The 25,095-nt window shown below is 41.9% G+C and overlaps 1 protein-coding gene and 1 long non-coding RNA gene across 11 annotated transcripts in view; one reads left to right on the forward strand and one right to left on the reverse strand.

Moving 5' to 3' along the window:
* Positions 1 to 25,095, reverse strand: part of LOC132468955 (microtubule-associated serine/threonine-protein kinase 3-like) — a 197,963-nt gene that overhangs the window by 63,004 nt on the left and 109,864 nt on the right. For all 10 annotated transcript variants that reach the window (XM_060066804.1, XM_060066806.1, XM_060066802.1 and 7 more), the window contains 7 exons: positions 23,744 to 23,845; positions 23,390 to 23,522; positions 20,044 to 20,111; positions 4,724 to 4,815; positions 4,312 to 4,520; positions 522 to 660; positions 83 to 215 (listed from right to left, as the gene is read on the reverse strand). In XM_060066804.1, coding sequence (XP_059922787.1) covers positions 83 to 215; positions 522 to 660; positions 4,312 to 4,520; positions 4,724 to 4,815; positions 20,044 to 20,111; positions 23,390 to 23,522; positions 23,744 to 23,845 — 876 coding nt within the window. The remainder of the gene's footprint in view (positions 1 to 82; positions 216 to 521; positions 661 to 4,311; positions 4,521 to 4,723; positions 4,816 to 20,043; positions 20,112 to 23,389; positions 23,523 to 23,743; positions 23,846 to 25,095) is intronic.
* Positions 1 to 25,095, forward strand: part of LOC132469090 (uncharacterized) — a 167,464-nt gene that overhangs the window by 46,014 nt on the left and 96,355 nt on the right. The window lies entirely within an intron of this gene.

The following is a 25,095-nucleotide window of genomic DNA, read 5'->3' on the forward strand; positions in this document are numbered from 1 at the left end:
GAGTCTCAAAGGGTTTCACAAACCGATCATACATCCCTCAGACCCTCAAAGACTCCCGAGAGACAAGGACCAAGGGACCCACCTGTTTGTCTATGAACTCCCTGGTGTCCTTCTCCATGTGTCCCTCATACAGGTTGGTGGTCAGGTTCATCAGGCCGATCTTAGACAGGCCAAAGTCTGTCAGCTTGATGTGGCCCATGGACGTGATTAACAGACTGGAGGGAGAGGTAGAGGAGGGGATAAGGATTTAGATTAAAAAGGTGGAGAACAAGAAGGTGGGAGGCACCAAGGTCAAAAAACACAAGAGGAAAATATCTAACTCTATAGGGACTAATAGCAGCAGTATTATTCTATTATTGGCTCTAGAGCAAGCACAGTAGCACTGAGTAACGTCAACATTTTTGCTGTTGTAACACCTGAATATCCCAACCGGGTTAAGTGAAGTGTTTCCATCGCCACTGCAGGAGTACTGACTAATACTGCGTGTGGAGGGAAAGCCTCTGAAGCAGGGACACACTCACTTGTCGGGTTTGAGGTCCCGGTGTACGATGCCATAGTTGTGGAGGTACTCCAAGGCCAACACCGTCTCGGCAAAGTACATGCGGGTCATTTCCACGGGTAGAGGACCCATGTTCTTCAGAAGGTTAGCACAGTCCCCACCTACAAACAAGCAGGCAGACAAAAATCATGAACCATGTTTTCATTCTCTCTTACAGTGGACATTGTGAGGCTGCGGGGTTTCACATCCGGACAAAAAGTGTATGGCTTCCAACCAATAAAGTTAACTCTCAGTTACGTTAGATAAAATTGTCTAAAAGACATAATAGAAAAGAATTGCCCATATCTAATTGGCCATTACGTTCCTGAGGGGACATTTGCATGTAACATTAGAATCAAACGACTGTAAGGGCACACTCACACTAGGCCATCTGTACCGTGCCCAAGTACGTTTACCTCCTAAAGTCTAGATCGCCATCCGTAGTCAAGTACAGTTCAATTCCGTGGCCTGAGTACACTTCAGAGAGATGTGCTCAGGCCACGGTACAGAGGCTAATGAGCCGACACGCGCATGGATATGCAATCTGAGGTGGATGACATATAGTTCATGCGACCCTTTTACCCCATTAAACAATAAACATGGCGGCAAGCGGTTCACGAGTAGGTTCACGTTGGTGCAATAACAAAGTTGAGTGTTTGATCAAAAATCCCCCATTCTTCAAGGCGCAGGCTTTCTTTGTTCACTGGAGAAGGCGGAGCTACGCACGGAGTCTAGACCTCTTTAAAATAATTTGCATACTCCCAAATGTTTTTATTGTTTTATGATTGAAGACACCCGCATGCAAGAATAAGTTCACGTCTGAGTGTAGGCTACAAACACAATTTACTATTTACAAGTGCAAAAACGCCAACATATTCTTTATTTTTCACTTATTTTTTATCCAGACAACAGCCTCGTAAGGACAGTTCCTCTGCGTCTCCCTCGTAGATCACACCATCTTTCAACGTCTTTGTTTAATACGACTGCTTCTCTCACATGATCAGCAGTTTGCGGATTTCACTTTCTCTCCAGTTAGAACTGCTCATGATCATATCGCTGCGTTGTCTCTCTGGAGACAGCGCAGCAACACCTCTACCCAAGTACCCCCCCTGGAACCGCGGAGCCGAGTAGCACAAGCAGACAATTTACCTCGGGGAGTGTAAACGCCTGCTTGTGTAAACGCCAGTGAGATAGGGCTGTAGAATGGGTCCAAATAAAAACTAGAACTGCAAGCAGTTATGCAGGGGTCCAAGAAATGTGCATTTCGCCGGCACAACGCGAAGCATGTGTTCAAAACGCTACCGTGAACCTGTGGATACGAAGGTGTTGACTGTGGGAGGTTCGGTGTGGGAGACGTATCCCCAAACACGTTTTCAGAACATTCCTTTGGCCAGTTAGGAGATGAACAATTGCCTCGTTTATGGCGGCCCCTGATGGCGAAATTTTGTAGAAGATATAAAATTTCCTCGTTTATCGCGGCCCCTTATGGCGAAATTTTCCGCATTTTTTTGTGAACGCCAATAAGGGTAGCCCCGACATGTGTGTAATTATGGATTTTTGGGGATTTTGGATTTTCCACGTCTAATTTAGCTAATAAACCAATATTCAAAACGCTACCGTTTCGTCGTCGAAGGTCGGATCAAAAAAGTGTCAGAGGATTTCTTTGCGTGTGCGTCTGAAGATGTCGTGTGCAAAGTTTTGTGTCAATTGGAAAGAAATTGACGCAAATGGGCGTGGCCTATGCCAAAAGATGCGGCAGACTCCAGTGCATCTGTGTGTCTAACTCTTTTGACTGTGGGAGGTTCGGTGTGGGAGTTATAGCCCCAAACGTTTTTGTCGTCTGCGTAGTCTACACGGACCTGGATCTAGTCATGTAATTGGCTTGTGTGCACCATTTACGGTTTGGGCTGTAGTACCACTTCTAACCACGGAAGTATAACTAGAACTGCAAGCAGTTATGCAGGGGTCCAAGAAGTGTGCATTTCGCCGGCACAACGCGACAAGAAATGTGCATTTCGCCGGCACAACGCGAAGCATGTGTTCAAAACGCTACCCTGAACCTGTGGATACAAAGGATTTGACTGTGGTAGGAGTAGCGAGAAGTCAGTGTAGCGTTTTCGCGGCGAAATTTTGTAGAAGATATACAATTTCCTTGTTTATTGCGCCCCCTAATGGCGAAATTTTCCGAAATTTTTATCGAACGACATTAAGGTTAGCACCGACATGTGTGTGTGTGGAGGTTCGGTGTGGGAGTTATAGCCCCAAACGCGTATTCCTTGGTATAGCGCCACCTAGTGGCCGGCATGTCTGGATTTTGTCGTCTGCGTAGTGTTCACGGACCTGGATCTAGTCATGCAATTGGCGTGTGTGCACCATTTACGGTTTGGGCTGTGGTACCACTTCATAAAAAGAATCCTTACAAAAACAATAGGGATCCAACCTGTTGGCTTGGACCCCTAATAATAAACACTACAAAAACAATAGGGATCCAACCTGTTGGCTTGGACCCCTAATAATAATAATCCTTACAAAAACAATAGGGATCCAACCTGTTGGCTTGGACCCCTAATAATAATCCTTACAAAAACAATAGGGATCCAACCTGTTGGCTTGGACCCCTAACTAGAACTGCAAGCAGTTATGCAGGGGGGGTCCCAAGAAATGTGCATTTCGCCGGCACAACGCGAAGCATGTGTTCAAAACAAATGGGCTTGGCCTATGCCAAAAGATGCAACTGACTCCAGTGAATCTGTGGATATAAAGGTTTTGACTGTGGGAGGTTTGTTGTGGGAGTTATAGCCCAAAACGCGTTTTCAGAACATTCCATTGGCCAGTTAGGAGATATATTATTTCTTCGTTTTTTTGCGCCCCCTTGTGGCGAAATTTTCCAAACACAATTTTCCTTTGCCAAATAACTCCCGCCCACATTAATAATTCTTGGCCATATTTTTTATATAGACTCGGGTTTGCCCCTTGATGGTTCCCTTATAGTTTGAAGAACATACCTTTGGCCAATTAGAAGATATACAATTTCCTCGTTTATTGCGCCCCCTAATGGCGAAATATTCCGATATATTGATGCAGCAGACTCCAGTGAATATGTGCGTGTAACGTTTTTTACTGTCGGAGTTTCGGTGTGGGAGTTATAGCCCCAAACGCGTATTCCTTGGTATAGCGCCACCTAGGGACTGGCGTGTCTGGATTTTGTTATCTGAGTAGCGGTGCCGGACCTGGTTCTAGTCATGTAATTGGCGCGTGTGCACCATTTACGGTTTGGGCTGTGGTTCCACTTTCAAGGCGTGAAGTATAATAATCCTTACAAAAACAATAGGGATCCAACCTGTTGGCTTGGACCCCTAATAATCCTTACAAAAACAATAGGGATCCAACCTGTTGGCTTGGACCCCTAAAAAATCCTTACAAAAACAATAGGGATCCAACCTGTTGGCTTGGACCCCTAAAAATCCTTACAAAAACAATAGGGATCCAACCTGTTGGCTTGGACCCCTAAAAATCCTTACAAAAACAATAGGGATCCAACCTGTTGGCTTGGACCCCTAATAATAAAACAAATCCTTACAAAAACAATAGGGTTCCAACCTGTTGGCTTGGACCCCTAAAAAGTCCCCCCCCCCCCCCCCTAAATGTACTTGAGTAGGGTACAGTGCAACTTTGCCTAGTGTGAGTGCATCCTAAGTCTTACTACACGTCAACGCCACGCCCCGAACACAACCCCTGGTATGAAACTAGAGCCTCACAGTCGTCCACAGTACCTTCCACATACTCCATGACCATACAGAGGTGTCTCCTGGTCTCAAAGGAGCAGAACATGGACACCACAAAGGGGTTCTCGGCAAAGGTCAGGATGTCTCGCTCCACAAAGGCCTGCTGGATCTGGTTCCTCAGCACCAGGTTCTGCCGGTTGATCTTCTTCATTGCAAAGCGCTGCCTGGTCTCCTTGTGCCGGACCAGGTACACGGCCCTAGGGGCGACATACCGGACAGGAATCATGTTCAAGGGATTTTGTTTTTTTAAACAATGTCAAGGGGGTCAAGGGAGGCAGGTGACAAATAGCCACAGGTTTTGAAAATAACACACACAAAGTGGTAATGAAACTTCATTGTTCTTTGGTGATCCTGGTATATCTAGGTAGAATATTCAGGAAATCCTATCCCTATTCCTTACCCATAAGCCCCATTGCTTATCAACTTGATGGTTTCAAAGTCACTTTCCAGAGGTTTCCGTCGTGTTGGAGTGAGAGTCTGAGGAAACTTGTTCTAGACAGAGACAGAAAATCAGCATTTTCAATAGCCTGTAGCTACAGAGAATAAGCCCTACCACAGTATCAGTTCAGCTCCATTGTGGTATTGTTTTTAGGTCAAAATAACCGTAATATTAAGCCTTTGTGTGCTGATATATTTGGTGCATTCTATTACATTTAATTATTCATATAATATTCAATATTCATATTTCGGTAATGCTTTATATTAAGGTCCTTGTAATAAGCCTTTGTTGATAGGCAGTGGTGGGTAGAGTACTGAAAATCTATACTCAAGCAAAAGTACAATTACTTCCTTCGAAATCTACTTGAGTAAAAGTAAATATTCCAATTGGAAAACCTACTTGAGTAAGAGTAAAAAAAGTAATTTGTTACAAAGTTACTCAAATTACAAGTTATTTCACATTTTTGTATTGCAGTGCTTGGAGTGAAAAAGTGAAAAAGACATAACGTGTGAGTGAGTTAATGAGAGAAAGATGTACTCTCTTCATTGTGTGTATTGTTCATTAAACATACATGCAACAATACATACAATAAAATAAATTTCATGTCATTTCAAACAAATTGACGTACGTAGAGGCGCGAATCGGTCTAATTATTCGCTAGAGAAAACCTGCGACAAGATTTGACTTGCAGCACGACACTTTTGCCCGGCACGGGCGAGCTAGTTCACCTGGATTTGTAGCGCGACACTTTCGCTCCAGTTTAAATATTTAAACTTTGCCGCGACATTCGCGTGATGACAGTCAATTAGCGTTCAACAGCGTGGCCACTGGGTGACGTGCGTAACGTAACAGCCAATCAGCGTTCAACCGGCCAAACGAACCGCAGCATGGAGGAGAAAGTGATTGTTGCCGTTTGCAACTCCCGGAGCTATAATAGTATATAATATAATTGTTTATTCTACTTCAGTGGTTTTCAAACTGTGGGGGGCGCCAGAGTTCTTCAGGGGGGGCGCGACGTGAGAAAAAAATAAACCCGAAAAAAAACCTGAAAGACGATGATTCAAATCATCAGTCGTACTTCAACTGTAGAAGTAACATAACTAAATCAATTTTCAACCATTTATCTTCGTGCAAACCATTTAACAAATCTACACACTTGTATCTTCAATAATATCTAAACAGAATTTCGATATAATTTAAAATGTCTTCAGAATCACAGTTTTAGTTTCATACCGCTTCGTTTTCAGCTGTTTTCATTGAAGACGTCAGCCCATTCTGATACACCTACTTCTAGACATCGTAACTCATTCCTTTTTCAACCGTTTACCATCGTTCAAACCATTAAACAAACCCCGCCGAATAGTCGAATCTCTGGACTGAAAAGGCAGATCTGATTTGACCCAGAAAATTCAGAGTCGGGGACCCTGAATTAATCTGTAAACTGGCAGTTTACACAGATTAAGATGTTCAAATGTATTTAAAAAAGGTTAAGCTAAAACATGCTTAGATAAAGTTGTTAAATTGTGTTGTTTAAAAACGCAAAAAGATGTTGCAATGTTTCAGAAATATCTTTAAAAAATATGTTAAAAAATTTGTTTCAAATGTTTCACAAATATGTTCCAAATGTTTTACAATTATGATCGGAGATGTTTGAAATGTGTAAAATAATTAAAATAGCTTTCAAAACACAGGTATTTAGAAAAAGAATTGGGGGGGGGGCTCAGCTGAATTTTTTTCTCTGAGGGGGGGCTCACTCTCTCACACTTTGAAAACCCCTGTTCTACTTCGTTTAAGAATGCTTGATTCTGATTGGCTGGGAGGAAGGCATTAACCCGGCAGGTTGCCCGCTGACTTGTCGGTTCTACTTGCTGCTGACGATCAATACGCCGCTTGTATTTCAGCCTTCAAAATGAGAGCTGGTAAATTGTGTGAATGCACCTAACTGTAATCGGAAAATGCGATTATATGCTATAGACAATATAGCATCTGTGGTATAAAGGCTGGGACGAATTTCAAATTATAAATATGTACACTTTATGTTGAAATTATAGACCGTCGCGATTCCCATTGAAACGAATGGCGCGGTGATTATTCTTCAAAACGAGAGCTGGTAAATTGTGAAAAATGAATTAAACTGTAATCAGACAACGCGGTTATATGCTATAGACCCTAGAGCAGGGGTATTCAACAAAAATTCAAATAGGTCCAGTTAGAGAAAATTTCCTCAAGCAAAGGTCCGGAACATCATAATGTCTAACTTGCGTCATCATTCAGTGTGATATCTATTGAAGTAGCCTAGTAGTTGTATCAACGTCTGCATGTAATCAACAACTGACTGTCAGATCAATACAGGTAGAACAATTCAATAACATTTCGACAATGTTTATTGCCACTTTTATACAATTATAGTCAATAATACTGAAGATATGTATTATTAAAGGAGGTTCAACTGACTCAACTGAAATTAATCTCTTCAAGGAAAAGAAGGGCTACATTTAAAATCAAAATGGTGAAAATAAATATAATAATAATCTTAAAATATAGATAAAATATATACTTTCCTTTTGAAAGATAAAATAAAGTATAGCAGCTGCTTGAGTGTCCCCTGTTTCTTTGTGAATGTTTTAACAGTTTCAACCAATTTCAAAAACATAACAACACATCTTAACAATTGAACAGTTTTAGCTTCTCTTTCTTTCCCTCTTTAATCCAACTCCCCCCCTTTCTGTTGTTCAGTGAGAGAACTGAGCTCTAGCTTGTCCTGCCAGGAGTTTAAATACCTAATGGCAAGGTAGATGTCCTCTCCTTTTGTACTGGTCTTAAGGGGAGTTACACCTAACACATCTTCACAGAACTCTTCATTTTCTTGGTTGAGGAACCTTACATAAATTAACAGCTGAGCATTGTCAGACACATCAGTAGACTCATCTACAGCCAAGCATACACACCTTATGAATGGCTTCATCCAGCTGGGCTAGCACATCCTGGGTTAACATTTCACTTTTCTTTGTGGCTGATGATGCTGACAAGGGTATTTGCTTTATTTAGTCACAAAGCTCTTCTTTCTGTTTCCCCTCAAGTAAGGTTTCAGCTACTGCACTCATGCATACCTTGACAACCCCTCCATTAGTAAATGGCTTTTTGTGTTGACCCAAAAGGCTCTGAGGGAACATTCGTTAGCACGTTGTTGGGCAGTGAATGAATCGGTTAGGATCCGGTTGGATTGTTCATATTGGGTTCTGAGACTGCTTATTTTCTGTGACCGCAGTTCAGACTTGAGTGGGTATGTTTGTTGAAAACCGTTGTGCTTTGTCTCATATCGCGTTTCACGTTGGCACTTTTGAGTGCCACTGTCTCTGAGCATATGAGACAACCTGATTTTGTGTTGCCAGTGGGAAGAATGAACATGAATGAGGGGTTGAAAGCTGTTTTCGCGGTCCACTTTTCTCTTCTTAGAGAGCGCGTGTAGTTATTTTTCTGTCTCCGGCTCACTCTGTCTGTCTCTTTTCTGTCTCACTGTTCTCCCGCTGTCTTTCTCACTGTTCTCCCGCTGTATTACTGACTCTTCTCCCGCTGTATTACTGACTCTTCTCCCGCTGTATTACTGACTCTTCTCCCGCTGTATTACTCACTCTTCTCCCGCTGTCTTACTGACTCTTCTCCCGCTGTCTTACTGACTCTTCTCCCGCTGTCTTACTGACTCTTCTCCCGCTGTACTACTCTCTTCTCCCGCTGTACTACTCACTCTTCTCCCGCTGTACTACTCACTCTTCTCCCGCTGTCTTACTCACTCTTCTCCCGCTGTCTTACTGACTCTTCTCCCGCTGTACTACTCACTCTTCTCCCGCTGTACTACTCACTCTTCTCCCGCTGTACTTCTCACTCTTCTCCCGCTGTCTTTCTCACTCTTCTCCCGCTGTCTTTCTCACTCTTCTCCCGCTGTCTTTCTCACTCTTCTCCCGCTGTCTTTCTCACTCTTCTCCCGCTGTCTTTCTCACTCTTCTCCCGCTGTCTTTCTCACTCTTCTCCCGCTGTCTTTCTCACTCTTCTCCCGCTGTCTTTCTCACTCTTCTCCCGCTGTCTTTCTCACTCTTCTCCCGCTGTCTTCCTCACTCTTCTCCCGCTGTCTTCCTCACTCTTCTCCTGCTGTCTTCCTCACTCTTCTCCCGCTGTCTTATCTGCCTTCTCCCGCTGTATTACTCACTCTTATCTGACTTCTTTCTCTGTAATTCTCGCACTTCTCTCTGTCATCTATCGCATGATCGCTCACTGTCTGTGAGTCAGGCAGCCTGTGCCGGGAATGCACAGATTCGATTGGCTGAGTAGCATCACGTGGGATGGCTTAACTCGAATGCAATTCCTGATTTCCTAAACCAGTACCGTAATGTCTAGAAACGCTGCGCCGGTCAAAATAGAAGCGCCCCGTAAAAATATTTGAATAATTGATTGACTATAGGTCCGGGTCCGTATAGGACGGCGTCTGGGTCCGGACCCGGACCGCGGTCCGCCTGTTAGTGAACCCCGCCCTAGAGCATCTGTGGTAAAGGCTGGGACGAATTTCTAATTATAAATATGTGCACTTTATGTTGGAAGTATAGACCGTCGCGATTCTCATTGAAACGAAGGACGTGTTGATTATTCTTCAAATCGAGGGCTGGTAAATTATAAAAAAATTAATTAAACTGTAATCAGACAACGCGGTTATATGCTATAGACCCTAGAGTATCTGTGGTATAAAGGCTGGGACGAATTTCGAATTATAAATATGTACAATCCATAACGTTAGCTCTCTGGCTTAAAGCTCAGCGGACTAGAATACCTCTCGTTGCCAAGTCGTAGCTAAGGTCTGTCCTCTTTACTGGAGGATACAAGATTGTTTATTGTATCCTGTAGGAGTGAACAACGTTTACGTTGCATAAGAGCATACGTTACCAGGGAAACTAAATTATGGCCAGTGTTGGGGGTAACGCGTTACAAAGCGTTACAAAGCGTCACAAAGCGTTACAAAGCGTTACAAAGTAACGCGTTACAGTAACGATATAACTTTTTTGGGTAACGAAGTAAAGTAACGCATTACATTTAAAATATCGGTAACTACACTACTTTACTAGACTATAGTAACGCTCTTTTCTGCGGTACCCAAGCCGTGTTTGCCTGCGTGTAAAGTTCTGATCTGTTGTGGTGCGTGCATGCGTGCTGTCTGCAGCGCCTGCTCGCCTCGGCACGTTGCCAAAGCGATCGATTTGAGTGACGTAGCTGCTTGTGCGAAGGAGTGTTCAAGTGTTGGAGCGCAGAAGTAGGTTACACAGAAAGACAGGCTGGTTGCAGGGTTCATTGTAGAAGACATGCTTCCCTGTCGACTATTGAAACGCCCAAAATTAGAAAAATACTAGATAAAACACGAGCGACTCGCAAGCCTACGTCCGACAGGAAAACATTTTCCCATTACCTGAACAAGTGTTATACCGACATCGAATCGAAGCTACAAATTATTTCCGAGTCCTCCCTGGATCATGTGTCCAACACCGCGTATATTTGGTCCGCCAACAACAAAAGTTACTTAGGAATGACGGTGCACTGGATAGACAGCATTACTTTAAAACTTGAGAAGGCTGCTCTTGCCTGCAAGAGGGTGAGAGGAAGACACACTTACGATGTCATGGCTTGCGAAATAGATCAGGTTCATTCAGCCTTTGGACCACATAAAGTAACAGCATGTGTCACCGCCGCTTAAGTGCATTTCTGTTTTAATTGTATGGGATGAAGTGATCTTTTTGTATTTTTCATTGACCACTTTATTTTTGTTCTCATGTTTCCCAAAGCCTGTGTTTTGAAACTTGTGTGTTGCTACTGATTGACCTCACCATAGCCTACTTTATCCTGTTGTTTGTGGATTTTACAGTGAGGCATTTCTTTGTGCAGACAGGGATATTGTTCTTTCATATGGTTTTGTATGCTATTTTGTATAGATTTATACAATAAACACTGAATGATGATAGGGCTATGATGTTTGTCCATGTATCTACAGTAAATTAAGAAACAGGAAAGTAAAGTAATAAGTAGTGAAGTTACTTTTCCAATGCAGTAACTAGTAAAGTAATGTCATTACAATTTACAGAAGTAATTAGTAATAAGTAACTAATTAAATGTTTTGAGTAACTACCCCAACACTGATTATGGCATGTGAAAAACTTTATATTTGGATTGTAAAACGCATACAAATATAAATGAATGATCTTAATTTATTTTCTTTGGCAAGTGACCACTGTATAAGCGGGATAATGCCCTTTGAGGTGTCCAAAACATGTTTGATCGATCGTAATTAAAGGGGACAACTTTTTGAGGGAGATTAACTCAAACAGAGTATACATTTAATAAGCATGCAATACGAATAAGAAAAAGCATAATTATTATATTATTTGAATTGTTTTATTATGTTGGCAAGCAAGAAGTAGAATATACAGGATAATCACCTCAAGGCAGGGCAATAAACAGTTTGATATGCCCGGCTCGTGGAAGGTAAGCCGTCCACGAGCCGGGCATATCAAACTCTTTATTGCCCTGCCTTGAGGTGATTATCCCTTCCATATATAATATCAGGGCCAAAAGCTCAGTGCGCCTCCAGATGGCCGTAGCGCGGGGAGCTCTCGTAGGGATTGGGCTTCGAGGGGTTTGTTTACCGGCATTGCTTTGGTTACCGGTCTTGTGTGTTCCAACGGTTTAATAGGTATCTTATAAATCACTGCCTAATCAATACTCCATTCACTGCCTCTTCCGTGGTCATTGCAATATTATGAATAGACCGTCGGGTTCTCCGACGTCTCTCCCTCTTCCACAACAGGTAAAGACACGCAATTGTGGTTATCTCGGCTCGGTTATTGGCCTGACAAAACTTGCACAGCGACAGATTATGATTTGTCCCGTGACAAAACTTGGTCGACAATGCGAACGGGCGACAAATGTGTATTTTGGTGTGAACGCAGCATCGACCAGTCTCCTCAGCTATGGAATCACAACAATGAGGCAACCTAGGGAGGGCGCGTTGCTTACGTGTACGCTTATATTACAGTCAACGAAGATAATGTGTTTAACAAAATACTCATTTTAATGAAGGCACAAAGGAAAATGTAATTGAGTAAAGAGTAGAATTCTAAATCAAATATTTACTTGAAAAAGCAATGTGAAAAGTACTCGTTACCTGAAAAAAATACTTTTTTACTCATTTGCGTTACTTTCAACTAGGGTTGCCAACTATCAGAAATGTAAATAAGGGACACATGCATGCGCACGAAGCGTGCGCGCATAAGTACACGCATGCATTTGCTACAATTGTGTTACTACTACTACTGTGTTACTACTGTGCTAGACTTATTGTAGCAAGTCCTATCCATTTAATAATTCATACCATAATCACGTAAAAAAAAATGTTTTCTTCAACCACATCTATAATAAGCATTTACTTAAGACACATACCTTAACTTCAGTTTTGTATTTGCAGTTTATACAGACTACACAAGAAACAGATTAACACTGAAGAATTTATTTTGTGCAAAATAACATTTTCTTATCTCATTAAGGACTGGAACGCATTTTTGTAACCCTTATTTTAGTGCTTTAGCTGTAGAATCCCTTCTCAGGCCTGAATGGGTTAATGGAACAGTAGTATTGCGTTTCTTAATGGAACAGTAGTGCAAACATTTGGCCTCTTAGGCCTAACAAAAGTATAAAAACACCTAGCGCAAAATTGAACACAAACTGTAAGCACTTAAATTAACTGTCAACAAAAACAGTACAAAAAATATCACAAATTGGGACATAAACATGAAATGTAAGCTAGCACTTAGTGCAAAAGAAATATCACAAACTGTAAACAAAAAAACTTGCTGTGCCTCCAAAGCCATGACAACACCTGTGTAGCCAGCAAAAGTATGCTACATTCTTGGTATAGGTCACTTTTTGGGGGTTGGTTATCACACGTTAAGTTACTTTTTTGGGGGTTGGTTGACACATGTTAAGTTAATCATGGTTTATATTAAATGGTTTAAAACTAATATAAATGGCCTTGGATATTAGAGATTGTATTTATAGTCAATTTAAAATGTATTTTATGTCTCTACTCTAGCTTAAAAAACTAAAAAGTGACACATTTCGAGGGGTTGGTTATAGATTAACTATAGGGACAACCATACACTGTGACAAGCTACCCCGTGATGGGGTTGATTGTCACAGCGTGTCAAAGTGGTTGAGAACCACTGTTATACATGCATGAGCTGTTTGAGGTGTGTAAAAGTTGTAAACAGACAGTATGCAATATTTTTTTATATTATTAATTATATGATATCTACTTGCATTACACAATATGATTCAGTTGGTCTTATTAAAAAAGAAAATAGCAGTATATCAGTGTTGATAATTATATTGAACATTTAGCAGCAAGAATTGACAACACAAAGTGTGAATAAAGGTATGATTTGGAAAATAGTCTGAAATGTAAAGTATACATTACTTGGATCTGTGCAGAGCTAAAATGTTGCTATCCCCTTTATTAAGCCTTAAATGTCAAATGTTCAAATCATATAGCCTATACTTCTACTTGACCTCATTTCAGACCATTTCCATATTACAAAGCAATACAGTAGTGAGTCTTCTTCTGCTCATGCAGATGCTGACTGTTCTCACACTAGTATCCACTCGTCTAGGCTACTATTAACATACAATAAACATGCTTAGTTATTTGACATACCATGTTAGCCTCTGGAGTTGCTTGTCGGACAAGGAACTGTGTCAGAGCTCCCTGACTTCTCTAGGTCTCGTTCTTCTTGTGTGCTTCACCAGAAGCATGTTGTTTTACGTCTGTCAGACCACTTTTACACTTAGAACTTAAACAACGGCTCAAATCAAATCAACAGTGCTCACACAAATAATTTACAACTGGTTATTGTTTGATCATGCTGCCTTTGTTCTCTACGTAGCCTATATATATATTCGACTCATTATATTGCTGCTCTGTACTCTACTGTATACTGCATTTTTACTCTTTTTAATTATCACTATCAGTATTTTATCAGTATTTGATCTTGTTTCTGTCTTGTTTAGTTTCTTTTGTTGTTTTCAAAAAGCCTCCTGTGCTAGTTTACAACACCTCCAGGTGTTGTAAACTAGCATTTATGCTAATACACTGTAAACAATGCATCTGGTTCGTCCAATGACATTGTCATGTCCATGTCCAAATAAAATCTACTATACCACCGTGGCTGACCAAAAATTTACGTTTGCATACAGTACAGTTCGCCTTCAACTCATCTTCTCGAACACTGTCTATCCATTTAAAGTCACTTTCCCACTCATTTCTGTATTTTGCTTTTCTTTTTCTTTTTTTTCGATTTGGCGTGCCGGGAGGAGGAGGTAGAAAGTCGTCGTCTTCACTCGAGGACGAGGTAGCTGCAGCATGGGGAGCCATTCTTGTTGGTGTTTTTAGTTTAATGAAGCTGGGCGAGACCGCTTCAGGCAGCAGCAGAGCCAACCACTGTGAAGAATGTATCCTAGCAACCACACAAATCTGCTGCCATTGGTCGGTACTTATGACAGCCGATTCCGTTTTTTACGGGACGGTTGACAATTCTAGCCACAGCACAGTGAGTGACGGAAGAGAAGAATCGCTCTCATTCTTCCACGACCCGAAATACGGGACAAAGTGCGTCCCGTATAGGGTTGCCAACCGTCCCGTAAAATACGGAATCGTCCCTTATTTGGCAATTAAATGTTGCGTCCCGTATTGAACCAATACGGGACGCAATTTGTTCCGTATTTCCATAAATGTCCAATACACATGTCTGTCACACACACAAATACTAAATCTAACAATAATGATCAAAACAAAACACAGGGAATACTACGGTCAGCAAAATTGTCGCGGCGGGATCTACGCAAGACCCGCTCCGGTCATCTGTGTGTCTGCGCATGCGTGTGGTGGTCACGGTTGCCTAGCGACAGACACCACACACCGGCGCTGCTCACAAAACCTGCGCCTTTTAAAAATGTCCGCTACACCCGATACTCCACCACGTCCTCAAAAGCGTAAACGCTTGCAGAAGTACGGACGTGAGTGGGAAGACGCACATCCTTGGCTGGACAGCGTCAGTGGAGATGTTTACAAGGCAAGTTGTAAAATATGTCGGCGAGTGTTTTCAGTGGCGCACGGTAGGCTGTCTGACATCAGACAGCATGCAACCTTCTTCTCTGCAATAATATCCTCTCTCTCTTTGAGGAAGTTGTAAAGAAGCTGGAGAGTGATGAAACCACCTGTGTTGAGTTATATTCCATCATGGAAAACTTCAAGCAAAAGCTCACACAGAGACGAGATTAACAGTTCTATGGCTACTTAACTAAATTGAAGCTGCAGGGTCTCCATCCACTTGATGCTGACATGGCAAGGGCAGATTTTACTGCATTCCTCAACACAGCACTCTCATATGTTGAGAAATGGTTCAACTTTTCTGAAGACTACTGGTTGTTCTCACTGCAACCTCTCTCTCTGCACCATGGCACCATGACCTTTACTGACATTGAGAGGGTGACCACCAAGCTCAACCTCATCCATAAAGTCAACATGGATGAACTTTATGATGAATGCTCCACAGCAAAACCCATTCTGAAGAGGCTCAAAGAAGATGCTGAAGATGAATGGAAGTCCAAAGGTGTGGCTGCCAGGTGGGTGGCTCTCTTTCGAGTAGCTGACCTGCCAAACATGCTGTCTATCACCAGACACATCCTGAGCATCCCAGCATCCACTGGATGTGTGGAAAGGATCTTCTCCAGAATGGCCAACAAATGGAGTGACTGCAGGAACAGGTGCTCCACAGAGCTCATGAGAAGTGAGCTCCTGATCGCTCTCAACTTTGAGCAGTCCTGTTCAGAGTTTTACAACAGCGCTTTGAAAGACAAAGAGTTACTCAGTGCTGCAAGGAGTAACAAGAAGTACACCTGCAAAAGAAGTAACAGTTTTGAGGGGAGGAGTAATGTTGAGGGAAGGAGTAATGTTTTGCACTTTCTTTTTTTACATAAGTTTATAAGTGTTTTTGTTGTTTATTTGTACTGGTTTTTTTTGTAAAATTTTTCAAAGAGAGTCCCTATAGTTATGCACTTAAAAAGTAACATGAAGTTCTCCGTTTATTTAGTTTATATTTTAAAAGTTCATGGTTGCACACGCCACACAGAGATTTCATTCAAGATTTAATTGACTGCACTTTATAAGAGAATGTTATGTGGTAATAAAGCATTTCAAGATTTAAGTATGACTAATTCCTTTCTTGATCAACCCTTTACTAAAAACACCAGCACAAAATAAAACATACCACTGCTGCGGGCGCCCCGCCCCACAGGAGTCGGGCCCGTGGTGGGCGTCCCTTATTTTAATTTCTGAAAGTTGGCAACCCTAGTCCCGTATCAGTTCATTACGGAACACATCTTTTAGTTTCCAAATAAGGGACGAGGTAATAATACACTTATTAAATGCTTATTACAATTAATTGGTGTTAATAAGACTATCTATAAGGGTTAATAATAACATAATAAACATGTTTATTGTGAGATTATAAGAATTTTATAAGCACTTAAGAAACATGTTAACTATTGTTTGATTTCTTAATAATAGTCTTATGAGTTTCTTATAGTTGTTAATAAAAAAGAAAATCCTTTATTAAACTGCTAATTATGCATTTTGCAGGTACGGGATCTAAAGCGGGATCAATTCTTTTTCAGGTTAACAAGTCTGCAGATATTGAGCGAGTGTGATTTATTTTGTGCCTCATATAATATATCTTTTAAAGGCTTTCATTTTGAAGGTAATTTTAAACCGGAAGTTCTGTTTATGCAAGTGGATGATGAAGTGTTTGACGAACGTTTGGAGAACCTGTCGGAATCGTCAGCACGAGCACGACAGACAAAAGACAGGAACAAGCACAGAAAACACGGATAGATAGGAATAGGTCTGAACTGGAGGATGACTCTCTGAATGTTACGCTATAGTAACGGTAGCTGGTTCTAGCTACCTAGCTGTTTGCTAGCAAACTTTTTTGGCTTACATTTCTTTCTTTCAGAGGCTTTGGCGTGCTACATTTGAGCTAACGTTTAGCTTATGCTATCATATGAAACTAAGCGAGAAAACGTATCTAATTCGTACAGTTGTGTCATGATCCATGTCTAAACGGCTTAATGCTTATTGTAACCTATCTGCTAACTATCTATTGTGGTCAATGTTCTTTGTGTTTCTTTATAACAAGAAAGACCAGCCAGAATAATTATCATCCCCTGAGGCCATGGAAAAGCTGGACTCGGATCGTCTAGTCCCTTTTTTTAAATGTTGATGTTCAAGAATACATTTTGAAGTTTTTAAAATTATTTATTTTATTTTCTTCAAAAGAGCTGTTTTAAAGTGTGTTTTTGTGCTTCACCGGCATAACATTGTATTTAGTATCTATTTTTTATTTGACCTTTTATCAACCTTGATAACATATAGTAGGTTACTCATTAACTGCTAATAAGTGTATATTAAAGGATGTATTAACATTAATAAACATTGTTCCCGCTTTAGTTTAGTTCAGTTTAATAAAGGACTTATTAACCTTAATAAGCATGGTTCCTCTTTAGATCCCGTACCTGCAAAATGCATAATTAGCAGTTTAATAAAGGACTTATCAACCCTAATAAGCATGGTTCCCGCTTTAGATCCCGTACCTGCAAAACGCATAATTTTCAGTTTAATAAAGGATTAACCTTAATAAGCATAAAAAATGCTTAGTAAAGGTTTAACAATGACATAATAGGTAAGTTAGTAAGACTCAATAAATGGGTTTGTAACGTGTTTATTAACAACTATAAGAAACTCATAAGACCATGTTATTAAGCAATCGATAAATAGTTAAAGGTGCCATGACATGCTATTTTATGGATGCTTTAATATAGGTATTAGTGGGCCACTAACACAGTATTCAAAGACGTTCCCGAAATTCAGCCGTGGTGCAGAGTTACAGCCACTCCGAGCCAGTTGCACATTGAGCTTGCCCCAAATGCGCTGTTTTGGTGTCTGTAGCTATAATGCAAATGAGGAGGAGCGAGGCGGGTCAAGGAGGAGGGTGGGGGTGTGGCCCTGAGCAGCTTGCAGCCAGGGTACCATGCGCTCTGTTTACAGTGGATGTATCGCAATGGCGAGGCGCACACAGCCTTTAGCCGTGTTCTGTAAATATCCTAGAACACAAGGGAGTCCTGGAGCTCTATATCTAAATAATATCATATACATAGATGTCTATATCATATATATATTAGCATGGCCAAAAGCTGTGTGAGCCGATATTATGAATCTCAAACGACCGCGTTGGGTTCTCCGACGTTCCTGGTTCTTCCACGTCCCCATCAATCTGAAGTAGACTGAACCGCGACATGGAGGAGAAAGGGATTGTTGCCGGGCAGCGCTTAGGCACCTCCGCCTCCTGCAGCGCCGAGGCGGTGGTTCCTCGGCAGCGGGAAGCGGGAGACATTCGCGGCCAACAATCCCTTTCTCCTCCATGTCGTGGTTCATGTTCTTGAGGGAGTCAAAGTTCCGTTACCCCAATTCATTCTCAACCATGGCTGAGATAACCCCCACTACAAGTCTCGTTGTAGAAATACCAGAGACGAGAGTCCGACGTGTTATGCGCCATAACACCAAAAGCTGAACGGTTATCCAAATAACAAGCAAGTGTACAACACTTCCGTTACAGTCCTGATATTATTTAGATATAGATATCTAAATAATATCATATAATACATAGATATCTATATCATATAATACATATTATCATGGCCAAAAGCTGTGTGCGCCTCCAGACGATATTATGAATCACAAACGACTTCATCGGGTTCTCCGACGTCTCTGGTTCTTCCACTTTCACATCAATCTGAAGTAGACTGAACCACGCGCTGCCTGATGCCGGCTGCCCGCTGCCGGGCGGGGGTGCTTCGCGGCGGTGGTGCCTCGCGGCAACCGGCGGCATGTCACAGTTCATGTACTTCAGGGAGACAAAGCCAAAGTTCCTTTCCCCCAATTCCTTCTCAACCATGGCTGAGGTAACCCCCACTACAGTCTCTTTGTGGAAATACAAGAGACGTCAAACAACCGACAAGAAACACTTGCGTTACAGTGTGTGCATTCACACACACACACATGTGGCGCTCGCACGGTTGTGTCTCATTGGCGGGCCAAATTCTCTGGGCGGGCCAGGCAGAGTAAGGGGAGGAGCTTAGATGCTATGTGACGACATATGAAACCACATTCCAAATCAGCGCGTTTGAGCCTCCGTTTTTTCAAAGGCGAGCAACACCTAGTGCTCGTTTTACACCAAACGCAAGTTTTAGCCACTGGGGGACCATAGGCAGGCTAGGGGAACTCATATTTATGTTAGAAAACCTCAAAGTGAGATTTTCATGCCATGGCACCTTTAACAAGTTTCTTATAAGTGCTTAGAAAAGTCTTATAATCTCACAATAAACATGTTTATTATGTTATTATTAACACTTATTGATAGTCTTATTAACACAAATTAATGTTAATAAGCATATAATAAGGTCTTATTACACATTATCTAAGGCTTAATACAAGGACCTTAATATGAAGCGTTACCCATATTTCTTTATCCTTGTCTGCGATCTGCACTGTTTGTGTCATCTTCTTGCTGCGTATCTCATCTTAAACCATTGCTATAGACCAGGGGTGCCCAACCTTTTTTGACCCAAGATCTACTTTTCAAGTAGCCAACCTCCCGAGATCTACCAGTCTAGTGTCAACATTGCAAACCTACCTTCAAGGGGGGGGGGGGGGAGGGCACGGCACCTTCTCAACAATAATAATAATCTTCCTCCCACTCAGGGTGAAAATGGTAGGTCTTAGCTCGTTTCCCCTCAGCCATGTCAACGTTTTTGGAGTGAGTAACTAGTGTTGACGGCTTTCAACTACTGTTGACAGCGCATGCGCTACCGCACGTACGTGTGCCGCGCAAATACTTTTATTTATTTATTTTCTTCACCCCTCGCGGTCGACTTGGGATCTGTCGGCGGTCTACTGGTAGACCGCGATCGACTGGTTGGGCACTCCTGCTATAGACCATAAATGAAAGGGCTGTGCTTCCTTTGCTGCAACCCACTGCTGTGCCTGAACAGGAAGAAGAAGTAGCTTCACATGATCAGGTCAGCAGCTGCTGACCTCCATACTAGCATCCAGATCCAGAGAATTGGAGGGCGTGACTTACCTCCATACTAGCATCCAGATCCAGAGACATGGAGGGCGTGAATTCATACTGCTCAAGCTGCACCATGTCTGCAGGAAGGGACAGAGGGACAAACTTACTATAAGCAACAACACACTACCAGCGAGTAGGGATGGGTCAGAATATTCGATTATTCGCTCCCGAGGGTCGATTTTTAACATTTGGAAAAATTTTCCCATTCAAATAAACAAGAATTTCGAATTATAATTATGTACACTTTATGTTGAAAGTGTAGACCGTCGCGATTCCCATTGAAACGAATGGCGCAGTGATTATTCTTCAAAACGAGAGCTGGTAAATTGTGAAAGATTTATTAAACTGTAATCAGACAACGCGGTAATATGCTATAGTCCCTAGAGTATCTGTTGTATAAAGGCTGGGACGAATTTCGAATTATAAATATGTACACTTTATGTTGAAAGTATAGACTGTCGCGATTCCCATTGAAACAAATGGCGCGTGATTATTCTTCAAAACGACTGCTGGTAAATTGTGAAAAATGAATTAAACTGTAATCAGACAACGCGGTTATATGCTATAGACCCTAGAGTATCTGTGGTTTAAAGGCTGGGACTAATTTCGAATTATAAATGTACATTTTATGTTGAAAGTATAAACTGTCGCAATTCCCATTGAAACGAATGGCGCGGTGATTATTCTCCAAAACGAGAGCTGGTAAATTGTGAAAAATTAATGAAACTGTAATCAGACAACGCGGTTATATGCTATAGTCCCTAGAGTAGCTGTTGTATAAAGGCTGGGACGAATTTCGAATTACAAATATGTACACTTTATGTTGAAAGTATAGACCAGCGTTACTCATTGCGCGGCTCACGAGTCACATGCGGCTCGTCAAGCTATAATTGGTGGCTCGCATGGTAGCTTCCTATGTGGTAACACAGCCAATACATTTTTTCAAATGTGCTTCATAAACGTACAACATTGCACTACAAAAACGCAAACATCTGAATTATACTTGTCCCTTCACCCAAATAATGAAGGAGAAATTAAAAGTATTAAGCCTTAATGGTGATCCCTAAAGGGGGAATTGTCAACCTGTCAAACCTGGCAACGCAGCCCGCAAGCGTGTGGCATTGTTTACAACACGTGACCGCTCAAAATTTAAAGGTGGGCTACGTAAGCTCCGCTAGCTCCGCACGCTCCGCTTGCCATCTGAAATACGAAATGGACCGGTTTTTAATAAAAAAGGGACAGAAAAGAACTCAAAAACCAGACGAACAGACAGTGTTGCTAGTGGAGTGGATGAGGGAAATAAGTCTGAGGACAAAAATCAGCAGGAAGACATCGGAGAGGGGACGGGCAGAGAAACGGCAGGTGTAATTAAAAAACGAAAAATAAGAAGCATACAAGATGAGCACAGAAAATTTCAAGAGAAGTGGACGGACGAATTCCTGTTTGTTTTGCACGGTATGAACCCTCTATGTTTGATTTGCAAACAAACCAGTGCCGGTTTCAAACGAAGCAATCTGGAGCGCCATTTCAAAACGGCGCATCCCGGCACATGTCTCTTTGTCCTCTCTTTCGCTGACCAGTCCTGGGAATAACATAATTGTATTACTCCCCTCATCCCCTTAAGTCTGGGACGTAACACCAATTTATATGAAGAAATGCACATTTGCAAAGGTGACTTAGCATGTTGTCATAAAAGTGGCTCTCCTTTTGATTTTGCAATGCCAATGTGGCTCTTGTCAAAAAAATAGTGAGGATCACTGGTATAGACTGTCGCGATTCCCATTGAAACGAATGGCGCAGTGATTATTCTTCAAAACGAGAGCTGGTAAATTATGAAAAATGAATTAAACTGTAATCAGACAACGCGGTTATATGCTATAGACCCTAGAGTATTTGTGGTATAAATGCTGGGACGAATTTCGAATTATAAATATGTACACTTTATGGTGAAAGTATAGACCGTCGCGATTCAGCCTTTATATCACAGATACTAGGGGGTCTACAGCAGTGGTTCTCAACCTTTTTTGAGCTAACGCCCCCCTGACCGCACCCTGATCCTCCGGCGGCCCCCCCCCCCCCATTAAAAAGATAAAAATAAACTAACAACCCCACTCACACTTGTGTTATATTGCTTAAAGTTGTCAATGCATCGTTTTTCATTGATTTTGCGTTGGTCACTAATAGCAATGAATGCCCTCTGAGTCGGTTTTGGTGCAAAAAGTATACAAATATTAATGACATGCAAATGTCTCACCTCTGATTGGTTAACAGCAATGTCCATCATTGTAATAAACCCAATTAAACTTCCAGAGCGACAGGGGGGCGGGGGGGGGGGAAAGAGAAAGAGAGCGAGAGCGAGAGCGAGAGAGATCTCTCTCTCGCGGTGCCCGCGCAACGCGGACACCACGAAAACAGATCGCACGCAGAGGCCTAATTAGGCCTATATATTTTGTATTTGAAATGCAACGGTCTTTTCATGGAGACTACGCTCAGAGCAGCTGGAACTGAACAGTAAGAGGAAGGAGGAAAACGGGCTATGAAACAAAATTTGATATTTTTTTCTTGCTATCGGCCATGTTTGATTGGTGTTGTGTTGGTTATTGAACTGTTAACCCAATAACTTGGGTTATGTTTATCAGCGTTACTATAGAGATCATGACGATAGCTGATGTAACGGGAGTCCGGGCGTGTGCAGAACCGAACAGCGCTGTATTATAACTGTTCCACTGCGCATAGATAGTAAAAAAGTAGCTGAGACGGTAGAGGGGTTAGAAATCAATAAATGAAAATAGGCTATTTATTTCAGGTAGCCTATTTTTTTCACCCCAAAAAAATAAAAACAATGAAAGTTTAAAATCCCCCCCCAAAAATGGAATCACGTTCCCAGCGCCCCCCTAGGTTGTGCGAACGCCCCCCAGGGGGCGGTACCTCCCCCGTTGAGAAACCATGGACTACAGCATGTAACCGCGTTGTCTGATTACAGTTTAATTCATTTTTCACAAGTTACCAGCTCTCGTTTTGATGGCTAAACAGACAATTTGACTGGAACTACTTAGCAGGTAGTTGTTTTTTTGCGTTTAAGATACTGTTATTTTTTGCCAACGATCCATGGCTGCCTTTGTGAATGTCGGCACACATCGAATAACTGATTATTCATTCATTAATTTGTGTGTTTGTGTGACTGTGTTTTTGTGTGTGCGAGACAGAGTAAACACTGTTCGGAAAAACAATAGGCAAGCAGTCTTGCTAATTCATACAAAATTAAACTTCATAAATTCACACATATTGGATTATATTTCTGTGTAAGAAACTTTGGATCCAGGGGAGGTCGTCTTGAATCAGATGCGTGTCTGACCTTGTACCGGGTCTCTGCTCAGACCCAGCTGGTTGATGATGTACCGGGGGATGTCCGTTTTGATGCCTTGACCGACCTTGGCGTGACCTTCTGCGGCCTCCAGCAGGTGGTAGAACTCTTCCGGGTCAAATTCCTATACAACATATAAAAGAAAAATGTATGTTAACTAATTATTATGTGGTTATTAAAGTTAGATTTGGGAAAATCCGTGCAGCAACATCATGCTCCAACAGACAGTGTTCCCGACAGACATCCCCAATACAATTATCCCTTGTCCTACCCTATCTGTTTCTACAGAACCAATCAAGCTTTCCATTTAGGAACTGCTATGCTCCCAGTTCTCCATTTCCTCACCAGGCACTCGAGGAGGCGCGCTGGTCGGGAAATGATGATTAGGATCTTCTTCACCAGCTGGATGATCACTGTCACCTCATCACTCTCAGAGCGCTCGTACGCCTACACACACAGACACACACACACAGTTAAGTCGCTTGGAAAGTCGCCACAGGAAAAATCATCCTGTGATGGCCAATACGGTGAGCTAAGAGATAGCTCACAGATCAGACTGATTACATGATAGCAAATATATTTAGCTTTTCATGTCACAGCTAATTATGTTAGCAAAATCATGTGATGGCTAATACATCACAGCTAATACCTTTAGTTAATCATGTCATAGCTATACAATAAGCAAATCATGTCATGGAGAATGCACTGAGCTAAACAAACATTCAGCTTATTGTATCATAACTACGACTTGAAACAAACTGTGATAGCTAGTAACTGCTTGTTAAATAGCTTATACAATTCACCGGACATAGAAAGGTTTCTGTAGAATATGTTTCTCGAGAATGAATGTGCTTTACAAGTTGTATTTGCATTCTTTCTGTTCAGTTAACCGCAGGCTTATTTTAACACTTTGGGCCTGTCGGCTGACCCTAACACAAATCCTTGACAACTTCACGGTTGAAAGAGCCACATACTGAACACGTATTACAAATCAGTTGTTGAAATGAATGAACCACTTCAAAGTGGTTAGTCTCTCGCCTGTTGTAGACAGCAGCTATCTAGTGGGTAGAATGTTTGACTCCCAGCCGTAAAAGAAAAGTCCTGGTTTCCTTCCACCTTGTTTGCAGCCCATCTGTTGCCTTTGCTTTGGATAAATGTCGTAAAATAGTCCACTTCTGCTCACAGCGCTGAGATGTCTAGATCGACAGGGCTGACACGTGGCACACGGTGACACCAAGGTGGTATAAAAGCTGGCTCATCGGCACAGCTAGGTCGTTAAAATAAGCTTGATATCAGGTGAGGTACAATCAATGATTGTGAACAAAAATAATGTCTCCCAGCTTTTTACTGAAATGTCACAAATGTCGGTTGTTTCTCAAGGATGGAAAGAACAAAGAAGAATGGGATTTTTTCTTAATACCTAAAGTTTATATGCATTTTACGTGCAAATATCTATGAAGCATTTCTGATTATGCATTAGTAGTACACAGCTGAAACAGTGCAACTTTCTGAGGGAGAGAAAAGAGTTGAGTCGACCCATTTCCACATGGTACACAAAATCAAGTTCAGGCGAGAGCCATTGAGAGAGCAAGCGAGCTACAGCGAGAAGTAAAGAGCAAGGATGAGTGTGACATCGCATGTTCTTTTCTATGGGAACAGTTATCGGCTGGGCTGTGGCCTGGTTGCCAAATTGGCTG

This window comes from Gadus macrocephalus, chromosome 12 (assembly GCF_031168955.1).
Source record: "Gadus macrocephalus chromosome 12, ASM3116895v1".
Taxonomy (NCBI): Eukaryota; Metazoa; Chordata; class Actinopteri; order Gadiformes; family Gadidae; genus Gadus; species Gadus macrocephalus.